The sequence below is a fragment of the Megachile rotundata genome, chromosome 8, assembly GCF_050947335.1.
Source record: "Megachile rotundata isolate GNS110a chromosome 8, iyMegRotu1, whole genome shotgun sequence".
Classification (NCBI taxonomy): Eukaryota; Metazoa; Arthropoda; class Insecta; order Hymenoptera; family Megachilidae; genus Megachile; species Megachile rotundata.
Window position 1 is genome coordinate 9,052,619 of NC_134990.1, and position 15,783 is coordinate 9,068,401.

Consider the following 15,783-nt stretch of genomic DNA (forward strand, 5'->3'; position numbering starts at 1 on the left):
GGGTTAGTTCGTTCTTCGTAGCTGCCAATTGGTATTTCGTATTTCGTTGCGCGTAAGACTCGCGCGATCCTCGAGCGAGGCACATCGTAATGGCCGCGACCTGACTCGGGTGGCATGCATGCGAGCTACCGTGTTCGCATTACGTGAAGTAGACGGACGGCAACGGAGGTGCGGTAAGACAAACACGAAAAACGAGAAGATACGACGGAGTTTATAGAGGGTTACGCGATTTTGGTGCGTGTCGTGAGTGCGTGTGGGTGGGCGAGGCGTGAGCTCGCAACGAGTCTCGAGGACGACGAGCCATGAGCGAAGATCGAAGCGAGGAGGATCCTATAATGGATCTCTGGTACAGCAACTGGGAGCAACAGTGCGTCGAGGCATTGGAAGCAGAGCCGGATTACGAAACGCAACTGCACAACGAAAAGGAACTCTATTCCCAGCAGATGTGGACGAGCTTTCAGACGACGGCGTCAGCCATCGCCCAGCTGTACAAAGGCGAGCTAATACGCACTGTTCGTCGTGTTCGCAATCTTCTTCGACTCGTACGCAAGACGAGCCCTGAGGATAACGAGCAGCGAGACATCTCGTATTTCTTCGAGTTACCATTTTGCGTGACATCCATTTTGTGCGACGTTTTATGCCAGCCAGTTCTCGCTCCTCGTTTGCTTCGATTCCCTTTTTGCGACCACATGCAACTGCATATCGATCTGATCGTGTAACCAGTTCCTTTCGGCTTTGCTCTTTTACAGATCGTACGCAGGGTGTCTCTCTATGGCTACCCTTCCAAACCGCCGCGGGTACCGTCACATCGTTGTATAAAGGTGCGTACGTTTTCTTGTCAACAATGTGAGCTGTATAAATCTTCGTTCTTCTCTTTCGCCACTATCATCGTTTCTTACTCGGTTTTTCTACCCCTTTCTTTAATCTTTACCTACGCTGTTCAGCTGTCCCTTTGTGCATCCGTCACTCGCTCACGCATACTGCGATACGCGCTTTACGTATGTGTGCGTCAGAACGCTTTGCACAGCTGACCAATGTTGAAGGTCAGCTGTTAATTGATGCGAACTTTTAGGACTATTACGAATATTTATAGAAAAGAGTTGTAAATACCTGTCGTTCCTGCATGATTATATCATTTCTGTTTATGGTTGGAAGCATTATGGAGACCTCAGATGATCAATATACAGGGTGTCCCAGTCATTTCCTGCAAAACTTTATCAGCATATTCTATATGTAAGAATAAAAAAGAACTGTTTCAAAAACATAGGTTTTAAACGCTTTATCAAAAAGTTGTAATAAAAATATAAAATGATAATGCAGTGTTTTCTTGTTGCATACTACGTCATAATGGATTGTTGCTTCACGTTATGATTCCATTACAATTGTTATTATGAATGTAGAGGTAGTATCTGCAGAAAATAGAATTTAGTGTATTATTCATTTCTTGTTAATTGTGTCAGATATATCACAAATCTTTTTTTTCCATCTTTGCATTCATAAATAATAGACATTTTGTAATATTATAATACACAGATATCTACATAGATGTATTCCATTAGTGTGTAGCTTCAATCAAGAATGTTAATATTAATTATTATTTTTGTTGTAACTTTTTAATAAAGCATTCAAGAACTTACTAATATCCTATATAATATTTTATTCGTGCTCCTTATTTGCACAATATGCTGATATAACTTTGTTGAAATAATTGAGACACACTGTGCACTATCAGTATTTCAGGGTTTTCGATGATCAATATGTATTGTTAATATTATCGAGGGAAGATTTTCATATAGTGTCAATATTGAAGTATTAAGGTGGTTAGGTGGGTGTCTAAATGTGTCAGTTTTCTTTACACATGTATTTATTATTAATAAATATTAAACGTTTTGAGGTAAATTTTATTTGTCAACAGATATTTATAATATTGACAAAATTCAATGTTATTAATAAATGTTGAAAACATATATTGATCATCTGAGGTTTCTATTACAACGAGGCAATGCTAAACATTTATTTTTATAATTTGGTTAGTAGAAAGCAATTATTGCATTAATTTATGTGATACTGTGCTATATTTTGTAAGTACATCTTACTCTGAAAATAATAATAGCGCACAAATAAAATAAACTCATATGTATCACTCATATATGTCACATAGTATTAGATAATTTTTTGCTTCCCCTGGAAAACATACATTTTGAGTTGTATAACTTTTGAATTACATGTGTGATAAAAATCATATGTAACATTGTTATAGATGTCAAAAATGGAACTTGAGTCTGTAAAATAAAATTATTTGCATATTGTCACAAATATATGAAAAAATTAATATAAATATTGTAACAGTAATAAGACATCTGTAACACAGTCATGTATAATTTTTATTTATGATAAAAGCCTGAAGTAAACCTAGCAACAGATTGAAACATTGTTATAATAATATTTTTAATTTAACTCATAAAATACTCTACATATTTAATGCTTTGGTAATAAGTAAATTGAAATTTTTATTGTTACAATTTCTATTATATGTAATTATGTGTTCATATTTTTGTTTTTAACTGTAACAAATATTTTAACAGATTCAATGGATAGTATACGTCGATGTAGTGATTTAAGTGTCGAAATGGGTCGACAAAAGCGTAGTAAAGAAATAATGAATTGGGCTAGGAAAAAAAGACGTATGATTCGAAGGGAAGATCTTTTAGCATATCTTGCTGGAAAACCACCACCACCTAGACCACATTCGCATAGGTAAATATCATCAGACTATCCATAAAGTAAATAAATTTATTTTCAGTAGTTTTCGTATATTATAATTTCAGAAGCTGTTAAAAAATACAAAAGCTACGTATACTATTGTATTTTAATATGTAAAAATTTAAGTGTTTTATTCTATAGGCATTAATGCAACAGTAACTTTTATAAGGTTTGTTTTATTAATACAGGTAATACAGATATGATATGCTTGTGAATAAATTTGTAGGAGTTCCCCTAAACCAAGGATGATGGTATGTGGTTCACCTCCATCTGAAAGTTCCGCACCAAATATGGTTGTTGCACCAACACCTGTATCTACAACTGATCCTGATCCTGAGTTACACACATTTAGAGAAGCAATTGCATTATCTGGTAAGCATTATGTGATAAATTATGAAGCTAACATAGTAATCCCTTGAAATCAGTAATTCAAAATTAGATTCTTGTGTATTAAGGTTATTTTAATAATTGAATAGGTTCACCAATGTCCCGGCGTACTGGAAGACAAGCCGAACTGTCGGCTTTTATTACTAGCGAATTTGCTCGACATCACAAACGGCCTGCTTCGCATGACGTGGATATGGGATCTCCCACGCACAAACGATCGCGTTTCATGTAACGGCGCGCGATGTGTAAAGTAGCCTTACTCCCTTGCTCCCCATTAATTAATCGATTGGTAAATTAATTATTAACGGTTCAACTCCCCTACATAATTCTTGGTTAAACATAATCACTTCAGAAAGAAGGCAGTCGTTTACATTGCCATATAAAACACGTTCGTATATTTCGAATATTCTATACAGACCATCGAGATTTGCTATTATTATTTCACAAGTTTCACAATAGTTCTGGTTCTGACATACAAGAATAAGAGAATTGTGAAAAACATTCGTGCTATTGGAAATTACTGTATTTGAAAAAGGTTTCAACTTAATAATATTTAAAATGATTATATATAACAGTCTTTATTATGTGTATTAGGATTTATTTTAAAATTTATTTATTTATTTATGAGCATTGAGATAATACAAACGTGTTTCAAGATACCATTCAAAGTGCCCATACAGAGTGAATGTCATTGTTTTATGTGCAGAAATGTGTACGTGATTATCAGTTTACTGATCTACAAACCAAGAGTATGAACCTTGCCAAATATACTATGAAATATTAAAAGCTGCAATTAACGTGCTTTACACATTAATTGATGTGTATGTTAAAATTAGCAGCTAATACTTCGTGATATTATCCGGTCACTTTATAGTGTACTGTACTATATTCAAGTGAGATGTTTGACAAGTGATGAATTGGTGATTTAATATTTTATAATTATATTAATGTCTACGATTGTAATTTTGTGACAGAAAGGGGACAAGGAGAGGATGACTGTAGAATATTCTTTCAGACTCCAAAGGATCGCTTAGCCCTCTGATTACAATATTGTTATGATTATTAAGTGATCATAGATAATACAATTTGGACGCTTATAATTAATAAAAGGATCATTTTATACAGCTTTTGTTGGCAATAAACGGGACACGAAACATTAATGGAAGAATAAGAACTTAAGTAAAAGCAAGGGAAAGATATGTCGATAAATTGTTTGTTTTCTGTAACTCTATACATTCTATTGACCAATTGTGAACAAGGGATCTATATTTTCTGTTGTATCAGCTATATGTATAGAGTAACTATAAAATTGTCTTTTGGATAATATATTTAATGGTTTCTGCTGCAATCCTTTTGTTTTCTAATTTTACGTGTTTTTTCTTTTGCTCTATATATTTTCGCGTGCGATCCCTTGGAAGGAATCGAAAACGGTTTGTTTGCTGCCATGTTTTCGCGTCATGATACCCACGTGAAAGTTTCTAAGTAACACGAGATCGAGCTTGAAAGCAAGGTTCTCAAAAAATGATGTTGAAAAGAAAAGTAATCGCGTCTTATTCTTTCCATACGCGTCGCGGGTGCTCATAATTGTGTAATTAATTGATAAAATTCTTACATAGACTTCGTGTAGCTGTAAATCTTAAACAAGTTAGGATAAGCAATGCTTATATCAAACTGGAGCGACGAATGAAATTAACGGTTCGGTGGGAAGGGCCTCTGTGAAGTTTCTTCCAGTCTCTTTGTATTCGATGTCAATTGGATAGCGATGAAAGATCATCATAGTGTAAAGTTGGTTTATTTTTTTTTGACGTATATATGTTACGAGCAAAGGGTTGAACAGTGGTACTGAGTTGTGTCTCGGACAAAGTCTGCACCAAGACAGTGCAATGTAAAGGGATCTACTTTTCCACAACTCCTAGCGCGGATTTAATCGATAAGCGAGCTTTCCGTCTTAGATGTAGCCATTGTCGGGAAGACACGGCAGCTCTTTGCTACATATGCATATACACATATACACATATAATGTGAACATGTGTGTGTACATATACGTGTATATTTTATAAGAAGCGTTATGTTCAAAGACTTGTACTGGAGCAATTGATTGCTCCGTTTTTAGGATCCTTGTAAGTGTATATTATTTCTAGCGTTGTGCCTCGTACTGCTTCTATTTGAGTTTTGAAGACCATCATTCGCAGGAAATTTGGAAACGTCTTCGCTCGAATTAAACTGTCCCTCGATACATTTATTTAAGACTAAAAATTCAACTTTTCCATTTACGTTCCGAATTTCCTCCCATTTGTTCTTCGAAAGTCATTTAGAAGCCAAACTCGTTTCTGTTTGTTTCCTTCTCTTCGACATTTGTTTGAGCACCGTTCCGGAAATGAGTGAAAATTGTTGTTCAGTTGTAAATATAGCGTACATACGTAAAGATACACGATAGCCTTAGGGATATTGCTAATATTATTATTTTATTATTATTATTAATATTATTATTAATATTATTATTTTATTATTATTATTATTGACAACTATGCGATAGCTTTAATAATATTTATCATATGATTGGCAGTTAATAAAACTCCAAGGACTCTATTTGACTCCACTTTCCTGACCAGTTTGGTAACGCAGGGTCATGTTTGTGAAAGTTCTGAAAGTTCCAATTCAACAAAATGTATAATATTAAGGAGTACTTTTGTATGCCAGAGATTTGCATAGTTGCACCACTCGTTTTTTTATATCCTTGTCCTATGAATTAGTACTTCTCAAATCTTTCGTACAAAGGTAGCTCCGACTACAAACAAACATAGAAGAAAATAACACGCTGAAGATGCCATACTTAGAGATACTTTATTCATAAGAAAATAATAGTTGATGGAATATCGAATAATTTTTTGCAGATACTGTCGCCTTCTTTACTTTCACTTTGTCTGTAAAGAGAATGTTTTCAGGATTACACTCAAACGCTTCGTTTTTGGTCGTAAGAAGAGAATCGATAATTTATTTATGTTGATTCGATAAAGGTGTTACCCGTTTAAATACTCAACAAGATTTTGCCGGTACAATATTGGTATTTTCCTATCTTGAATAATGCAAGAATCCCATGCATATAAAACGACATTTCGAGGTCAGCAAACAGAATTTTCCCACGGGCATAGAGAGCTTTCCCTTTCTCATGGAGAGTAAATCTTGTTAACTATCTATACATTGAAACAATAATTCGTTTCTTTTATATTTATACAATTAGTGCAAGTTACTATTGCGCAATGTGTAAAGAATGAACGATTTCGTTTAAAGTTTCTATTATTTATAACTGAAAAAAAAAAGTTCTGTAAAGTGATACCTTTTGTAAGTGAATGTTTTAACATTGTAAATTTATAGGAAACAATACGGATAGATAGTGTCTTTCATAAGGAAATTAGATTTTACGTTAGGAGTAATCTTTTGCGAACCCGATGACTTCCGTCTTTTGTTAAAGAAACCGTGTAATTTGTACTTGCTGCCAAAAAGAGTTTCCAATGAAGTTGCCATTATGCAAAATCGACTGTTGTGTATAGAAATAAAAGAAAAAAAGAAAGAAAATGTAGCTTATAGGGCTCGGAAATTAATCGATTAATAGTGAAAAGAAATTTATCCATTTTTCTATTAATGAATCGATAGTTATTTAGTATAATCGGGCAAGTTAAACGAACGTACGTAAACCGTTCGTTGTCCATTAATCGATTAATCGCGCAGCCTTCATAGGTGAGATCGTGAGAGAATCACTTCTGTATCATATCTTTTTCACAGTAATGGTAGTTCGTACGCTGATTACACAGGTGCATAGTATCGCGTACGTGTCACGTGAACACAGGGCACCAAAAAAATTTTCTACGAGCCTTTTTTTTATTCTGATGCACATTAATCGCAACGTGGTGTACGTTTGTGTAAACGAACGTATCGTCACATTCTACTTGCACGAACACAGAACAGCCGTGATACAGCATTAAAAAATTATGTGTCCACGGCAAGGCGAGAAATGGTGCTGTTATTTTTTGCGAACATAAGAAGCTTGTATATTTTTGCGTCTCTTATTTGTAAGATAATCATTTACAAATAAAATTATAAATAAAAATTTATTTTTTTATTATTGGCGTTTACCTGATGTCCGAATGAAGGATATGTTACAAAATGTTTGAGATATTCCAATATTTACATACTTTATTTTACTGCGTTCAATTTGTACATTTTGTATAACGATTGTACTCCTATGAACGATAACATGAGGTGGAAAACTCGTAGATATACGTTCTATTAGAGTGACATTTACACTTTCATTTACATGAACGAAGTTACGTTCTACTAAGGCACCATACTTAGTATACAAATTAAGGCTAATTGAAATTTTGCACAATGAGGTGATTATTATTTCGGTATGCCTTCTATGTTTAGCATACCATAATGATTTACATATTTATGGCGATGATTTACGGAAGTGAACTGTTGGCGTAACTGGAATTTTTTTCTATAGAGAACTAGATTAGTTTTGTTAATTCAGGCTTTGGAAATTTTGGAATTTTTATATTATTAATTTGAAAACTTAGAAGTAGAAAGTTTTGAAAATTTCTACATTTCCAATATGAACTATGTAAAGTTTCCTATGTTGTACTCTGATGTTTACCCAGTTACGCCAAAGAAGTGAACAAATGTATAATATCCTATTTATATATGTACTAAAAAAATAAAATGGCAAAAAAGAGTTATCCATTTTCTCGTTGTATGATTAAATGATATGTAAACGATGATTCATCGCGTAATCTGTTATAGTTACAAGTATCAGTCCCTGCGGTTGAAGAATTTTTTTTATGTTTTAGATTTCTCAAACATTTGTATCATTTTGTAAGTAGTTATTAAGGCACTTAATAACACATCTTGCAAGACTGACATCTCTTCCTTAAAATCAAGAGTTTACAATTTACTATCTTTGATGACGTTTTCAGGGGCATCTAACGCCCTCTTTCGATTCGCTATAGCATTCATTAACTTTCTTTTAGGTCCAAGAGGAAGTTTAAGAGCTGCAAGATCGGATTCAGTAAGTAACATTAAAGCTTCCAGATCAATTTGTTCCGACTCTAAAACTGGATGTATCGACGATAGATTGTTGGCGACTAAGAATCTTTGCAATGGTGTCCACTCCTCGTCTGTTTCTTCTTCTGTAATCATTTTTATGCGCGTTTCTAATTTAAGTAAAGAATACGTATTTTGAAATAAATAGAAACAAGTTTAGAATGGTAATTAGCAGCAAAAAACATTTTTACCTGAAAGTAAATCGTCGTCCCACAGACTTTGCCTGCGAGCTAAGCTACCTGCGCTTCCTATACTGATTTCTTCGTTGTGCCCATTTGAGCTTGTTCTATGCCCATTTACAGATCCATTTACGGAACCATTCACGCAAGAGTTACCGTTTTGTTCATGTGCATCCATTTGCGAGACTGGTATGTTATCGAATGTAGTCGTAATCTGGAATTATAAAACAGCATCGTTTTAAATTTACTTTAAATTACTACACTTAAGACAATTTAATTATTTTATTAAATAATACTATATCAAGATTCGTTTTGCAATCAAGACGACTTTCTTTTATAAAAACATTTTTAATTATATTTGTAAAAGAATCGTATTTAACAAATTAATCGAATTGTCAAATCTGTTGGAAACAATTATTATTGAAGTCAGTGACCGCGTGTTGCTCTTGCGTTTACAGCTATGCATGTCATATTACCAATGTCGTAATACTACAATAATTACGAAAATGGAACGAAGGTATCGTTACGTATTCCGTAAATAGCTGTTATTAGACTTGCTATTTGATTTAACGATCGAGATTTTTTTGTTCTTAAACCGTTGAGTTCACAAAACTGTGCTAATTAGAATCTTCTGCATTCATACAATTATACAATTTCCTAACAGAACTTAACTACATATTTACGAATGCTTTCGAAATTTACAATCGTTACACGTACAAAACAAGCAACCTACCGCCCTTCGGAATGCTACTGATCCAAAACCGGGCCGATTAAAAATACTTGCAGGTTCTTGCAAGAAGGTAGCGTCTCTTATATCATTTACATCCTCTCTATTATCATTTTGCTCATCGTCGTCGTCATAGATTCGATCACCTAAGAGATCCGGTGTACTTTGTGCTTTGCTTAGAGTACCCCAAACGTCTGAGATCCTTCCTCTCCTCCCTATTTGTTGAGCTTGAGTTTCGTACGTTCCAACGTAGATTACTTCAGAATCTCTTCGAAGACCAGTCAGGCTACGTATCGATTTCTTTCCATTCATTTCGACCTGGAAGCATCGTTTGATCAACAACAGATCATTCAATTTGGAAGCATAACTTGGTTGAAAGCAATGAAAATTCAATTCAAAAATTACTCCATATATAGTGTGTTTTACTAACAAATTCTTTTAATAAAATATACTTTAAACATTATTCAAGCATGTCATAAAAAATAATTTTAACTGAATGTATTCAATGAATTAATACATTAATGTATACATTAATTGTAACTATGTATTCGAAAAGGTTGCAAAGTGTTTAATCGACACAAGAAGTTGTTTTCTAATTGAACACTGTTAAAACCAAGAGTATGCAGTTCCAAATATTCATTCTACCTCTACAACCTTGAAGTCGTCAACGGCCTTTTTCGCTAAAGCTTTTCTACAGACAGCACTACCATGTTTTTTTGCGGTGGTGCCGACGATATCGCTGAAGGTAGGCGAAGGTTTCACTCGACCCTTGAAGGTCAATATACTAGGCTTCTGAGGTAGACTACCGACTTCGTTTACCGTAGTTAGGTCCAGTTTCGTACGGTCTTTCGACAGTTTCTTTTGCTCTTTTTCCGCTCTAATTTCCGCCATCTTCTGTTTCTTTATATACTCCTTCAATCTGTTTATAAAATAATAAATCAATATCACATTATTACCAAATTAAAAAGTAATTGTACAGATACCTTTTTTCAGCGTCTTTTTCAGCCTTCTCCCGAAGTATTCGACTTTTTTTGCGATTGTTGAGTTCTTGGTCGGCTTGAACGAAGTCTAAAAACTGTAGAGTCATTTCTCTTCCATTTATGGCAGCTAAATCTCTGGCCGAATGTCTGTCGATGTCCAAGGACCAGATATTACAACCGAATTTAACAAGGAACCGGACACAATATTCATGACCCCTTGCTGACGCTAAGTGGAGGGCTGTGTTGCCGAAGTAATCGGTTTTGTCGGGGTCTCCCCTACGAAGAAAATCGTTAAAAAATACATGATTATACATCTGCCGTTTCCGACCTAGTGCGTGTTTTTACATCAGGTTGAAGTCATGCGTAAAAATTTAATTACTTTTAATATTATATGACTTGAAAACAGAAATATTTGAATATAACTTAAAAACTTTTAAGTCAGCTTAATACTATCAGCTTAATTATTTTTATTATTATTGAAACTTTTGTTCCGTGAAAACGATCGAACGAAATAAATGGGTCCTATAGTACGCAATAGCATCCTGTCACGCGATGACACACGAGCGGAACAAAGTTCCGGAAGGATAGCAGGTCTTATATTGAATTTCTATCGTTTGCTGACCACACCGAAGCCAGTTGAACGACATTCGATCTTATTCACAATAGGGCACGTGTGGTCTTTCAGCTTTTATGTCGACTCTTTACGAACTGTTGGATCCTATGAAACGTGCAGCCGCAAGGTGATTTCGATAATTCGATACAAGTTGTCATATGAAACAGTTTTAAAAAAGATCGAATGCGGTTTATTTTAGAGCAATATTATCCAATCAGGTAATTAAGTTACATTAGTTCTCTAAAAATATATTTTTTTATTTGCGTATTACGTTATATTATACAGCTGAAATTATATGCGCATGCGCAGATATAACTTTATACTCAAGTGTATAATTTAATATTCATTTACTATATTTAATTTGTCTAATACTTCATTTATTTATAAATAAACGACGGAAAAAATTAATTAATTATTATACGGAATTAAATATATTTATAATTTATTTAGAACTAAATTAATTTAAAAGTTCGAAAATTAATATGAACCTGAATTTGACTAATCTACTTCCCCCACAGCCTTTCAAATGGCGCGCATGGGAACAACCACTTTAGTGTCAGTGATCGTATTATTAGATTTATTTCCTAGTTTAGTGTTTTCCCGGAGGCCTTTAGCATTCCATTTCTTCTATTCGACGAAGAAACTGTCAATTTGAAGTTCGTGGATCACGTAAGTGAACCTTTTTGCTATAAAATATCGATATTGAGATACGGAACGAAACGTGAATAGCAATTCCCTGTTCCCTCGTTCCGTTTCATTCCGTTCCCCCGTGTTTTGTTCTGTACGTATTCGATTGTTTTTCATCACTATTCGCTTGGCCGCAATTTCCGTTCGTGGGGTCGATAGATGTCAGATTATAGTGTATATTTCCGGTTTCGTACATCTGTCACCGCTTAATACAAACTTTTGTGTATGTGCACATAAAAAAGGAAACGGCGAACACCATAAAAACAGTCTTGTGCATGTTGAAAATAATGTTGCATCGTTGAAGGTAACTTTTTTCGATGTTCCGTGAATGTCATTGTACGTGATTGTTAAAAGTTTCGTGTTCACTAACCACGACGACCTCGTACTTAATTTACATGTAACTTTTCAAGGTTAAGCAGAGGTGTACCTTAAATTCTTCATAGAAAATTCGAAACAATTATTATTCATTTACCAATAATTATTCTTAATTATTTTAAAGGAATTAGTGAATAGAAACGATACTTTTATCTTCTGACATGAATATTTTATAGATTTTGCAATTTTACACATTTAGTTCGTTAACTGTGGACGATAGGTTAAGTAATAAAATATTTATGTTTTATTTATAATGTTATATTATGTTCAATCTTTCAATTCTTAATAAAATAAAATATTAAAATATTTGTATGCAAATTTTATATTATTTCCTTGAAGGTATATTGAAATTATAGGTTCTGCGCATGCGCGAGTCTTCGATTCTACCGCCAAAAACTGCAGCAACTTTGGCGCGCAAATAGCGGAACACGAACATAACCGGAAGTTCAATTGTTGCAAAATCGACGTTTAGAAGCGGCAGTGTTTTACGAAGTGTCAAAAACGAATCTGCGTTTTATGAGGTATTGTAATTAATTAATACATAAATCTTTACTATACACATCACATTATATTGCTAATTAACTGCAACAATGATATAATTCAAAATTTACTTCATCTTTCTAAATCATTAGCATTAAAACAATTATGCTTGTACTACTTGTGCTTGTGCTTTCCTTTATGGCGTCACGAAAGTGATTTCTTCTAAACGAGTACGCGAAAACAGTTGTTCTTATATAATCCGTACAAAGTTACAGCTCCTTAAAGTATTTAAACTTGTTTTTTCTTTAAATCATTATTGCAGCAAATATGTAATATGTCGAATATATCTGTATATATAAAATTTAATTTGACATTCGAGAATGTTCGCTAATATCAATTTCTTTCTATAGAGTAAAATAAAAGCAAAACGTACGTAGTATCGAAACATTCGGTTAGATTAGTATAATGTTACGACTACATAAAGATAAATAGGAGATATATGTGTACTGTAACCATGGCGTTTGTCGAATGTGTTTGTAAGTAAATAGTTTAGCAAGCATACCCTCTGGCGACCAGCAGTCTCAGAGCATCTATATGACCTTCAAAGGCTGCCCATAATGTGGGGGTCATTCCTCCATCATCTCGTGCGTTACAATCTTTTTTTGTTGCTTCTTTCAGGATGTCCAAGACGCCGTCGCGTGCAGCTCTACAAAATAATTATTTGTGCATAATTATCTTGTTTGTTAATAATTCGCTACCTTTAATTATAAAATTCAATTGCATGCCCGATGCAACGATAATGCGACATCGCGCCTGACAGTTTTCTCTTTCGCGTGTACTTTTTTTTTTTAATTGGTTTTTCTCTAATTTGAAGAACCTCGTATTAGGAAACGTATCAATAATAATTTTCTTGATTATCTGATACTTTGTAATTTATTTCAGGTGTTCGATAACTCGGCCGAGATGAATTTGATAAAAAATTGGAAGCGTTTAATTGGAACAGAGGAGTAAGGGTGCTAGAGAAAGTGTGTATAAAATTTTAACGACTTGTTAGCATGATAATTTTCTCCGCGTTGCAAATCATTTAACATGAATGCGTTTTGACATCTTTGTCCCACATGTATTGATCTTGTTTGAAAGCATAAGTGTTTCAAAGAAAAACCGTGCCTTCATTAAGATTCTAATTACGACGATTTTCACACTAGTATAATTACTGTCTTTATAACAGTGCATAGAATCTGCAATTGGATGCGAGATAACGAGTGAAATTTTTTTATTTCACTATCAATCCTCGGATGTTGTAGTTAGATTTAATTGCCCATTTCATGGTTTATGCATTTGCTAACAGTTGTGATAATATTTAATTCATATACATTGACTACGCTGTTGTTCTAAAAGTAATTTATTGAATATTTTTTCCAGATAAAGTAATTAAGCATCTGAATAAGGTTGAAAGTTAAAATAAGATTAATAAATTCATGAGATATTTCTTTGTAACAAAACAATCTATAATTAAGAAATTTCTGTTTAATTATTCATAATTAATCTGTAAATAAAAATAAAAAAATTTCATTCACAAAAATAATAATAATTGTTTATACGAACATGTGTAACAATAAATAAAATTTAATTTTTGTAGAAAAGTAAGGAACAAAGAAATCCCATTTAAAATAAGAAAACAGTCTTCAGAATAAAGGTAAATAATAATTCTTTACATTCTTCTGCAATGAATTATTATGTCTTTCAAAGAAAATAAATATGTTTCTTATATCTGGTATTCATAGAAGTGTGCTGGCTTGTAAAGCTTTATGGTGAATGAAATAAAAGCAGAGACGTTTTGCATAAATTCCGCACGCGATACTCCATGGTCATAAAATTATTCGTGTAAGTAGATATTTTAAACATTCTTTTTCAGTTTTGCTTCTCTTTGTTATTTCCTTTCAATCGATATAATTACAACGAATCATTAATTAAAATTTCTGGAAACCGATATGCATAAGTGTTACCGGTATTTGAATAACGATACCGATTAGTTCAACGTTAAACTTGATTTTTCTACATTATTATCACGATTGATAAGAAATATAAAAATATCAATTTACATTATAAATTAATACCAAAATGTTTGCATCATAAAAAAGTAAATTCGCCTAATCGATAAGCAATCGAATCGCAGCAGATCAAGATTTCAAAGTGCAATATTTCGTTCTCATGGTTAACCAGGCATGTCATTTTTTCGTTCTGGTCAGAGACAAGAACCTGACTACGCGACATTTCTCTGCTTCCTTGCTTTCAGATAGGTATCTTGTTGCAGCATACAAATGCATACCATTGGTAAGGAAACAAGAAGGCAAAAACACAAAAGTATGTACAAAGTCTGTCGCTGATACAAAGGGAAACTCACTTGTGAAACCGCTCAGACGTCATTCTGGTTCCTTGATCCCTTTGAGAGGTCTCGTTACCGATGGCAAAACATCCCTGCCGGAGATGGGGCTTCCTGGCACTTCTTATGTAAGAGTTACTTCGAACAACAACGAATCGCGAGGATCATAGAACCAGCATACTTTTAGAGGAGTAATGGTACCACGCGTGTCGAGTATGGCGTCCAGCGATATACTGCTGAACGTTCGAAGGTACTTCGATGGTGTTCTGTTGCCCCTCACTACCTCTATCTTGCTTCCGACCGTTAATTTGATAAGTTCTTTCTCAGTCGTTTTACCCATTCCCGCCATCTCTTACCTGTACCGGTGCCACTATACGAATACGATCCGCCACCTGGCGTTAGGTATTTTGTCGCACAAGTGTGCAACCTGTTCCTGCTCTATCGACTTCTCTTACAGTGTAATAGAAATTAGTTTTAGCGAAGGTCGATAGTGCTTAAAGTTGAATGGATAAAACTTTTAGGATATATGAATCAAACTAATAATTGCAAAAATTTATTATTATTTACTAAAGAATATTTCAGTAATTATTAGTTCCTCGACCGAAATATCCTAATAATTTTTTACTTTGTGTTTAACACTGTTTCCAATTGTAGAATTGAATGTTAAATCATTATAATTAAAAAATGATTATTATACCTTAGTAAAGCATACATGTATATGTATGTACTTATCAGTTAATGTATGTATTGTCAAAGAACTATTTAATTATTAAAAAAGTATTGCTACCAAATGTATCCATTTATTAAATGACAAAGTATAACATGTTTTTATGAGTAAAAATTTACAGTTCATTATTTGTGAATATATTTATTTATCAAATTAGTATATATTGATTAGTAAGTCTTTACATTTATTTTTAACACGCATAGTAAATGATTTTCTTGTGTTACAGGAAACAAATACATAGTGGAACAGCTTTATTGCCTACAGGTGGATCAAGTGGGATTTATTTTACCTAAGATGGCGTTAAACTTCTGGAAATTACCAAGAGGACGCCGCGATCGGTGAGTGGATATTTATCAACTATAAGCATGCAACAGGTTTAGTA

General features: G+C 33.6%; 2 protein-coding genes across 4 annotated transcripts; one reads left to right on the forward strand and one right to left on the reverse strand.

Annotated features, from left to right (window-relative positions):
* Positions 1-302: 302 nt before the first annotated feature.
* LOC100878218 (HUWE1-associated protein modifying stress responses) lies at positions 303-7,262 on the forward strand. The gene is made up of 5 exons (XM_003701880.3): positions 303-495; positions 750-821; positions 2,586-2,757; positions 2,990-3,135; positions 3,240-7,262. Exons 1-5 carry the CDS (start codon positions 303-305, stop codon positions 3,380-3,382), a joined length of 726 nt encoding a protein of 241 aa, XP_003701928.1. The 3' UTR covers positions 3,383-7,262.
* A 64-nt stretch (positions 7,263-7,326) lies between these two features.
* Sans (SAM_USH1G_HARP domain-containing protein Sans) lies at positions 7,327-15,024 on the reverse strand. 3 transcript variants are annotated; one of them, XM_012282049.2, is made up of 7 exons: positions 14,696-15,024; positions 12,854-12,997; positions 10,140-10,412; positions 9,811-10,075; positions 9,163-9,474; positions 8,442-8,643; positions 7,327-8,360 (listed from the first exon to the last, which is right to left on the reverse strand). In XM_012282049.2, the coding sequence occupies exons 1-7, from the start codon at positions 14,716-14,718 to the stop codon at positions 8,092-8,094; spliced, it is 1,488 nt and encodes a 495-aa protein (XP_012137439.1). In that variant the 5' UTR covers positions 14,719-15,024; the 3' UTR covers positions 7,327-8,091. The 3 variants fall into 3 exon arrangements, with proteins under 3 accessions (XP_012137439.1, XP_012137438.1, XP_003701922.1); XM_012282048.2 differs by having other exon boundaries at positions 9,802-10,075; positions 14,696-15,023; XM_003701874.3 differs by having other exon boundaries at positions 7,327-8,336; positions 9,802-10,075; positions 14,696-15,019.
* Positions 15,025-15,783: the final 759 nt, after the last annotated feature.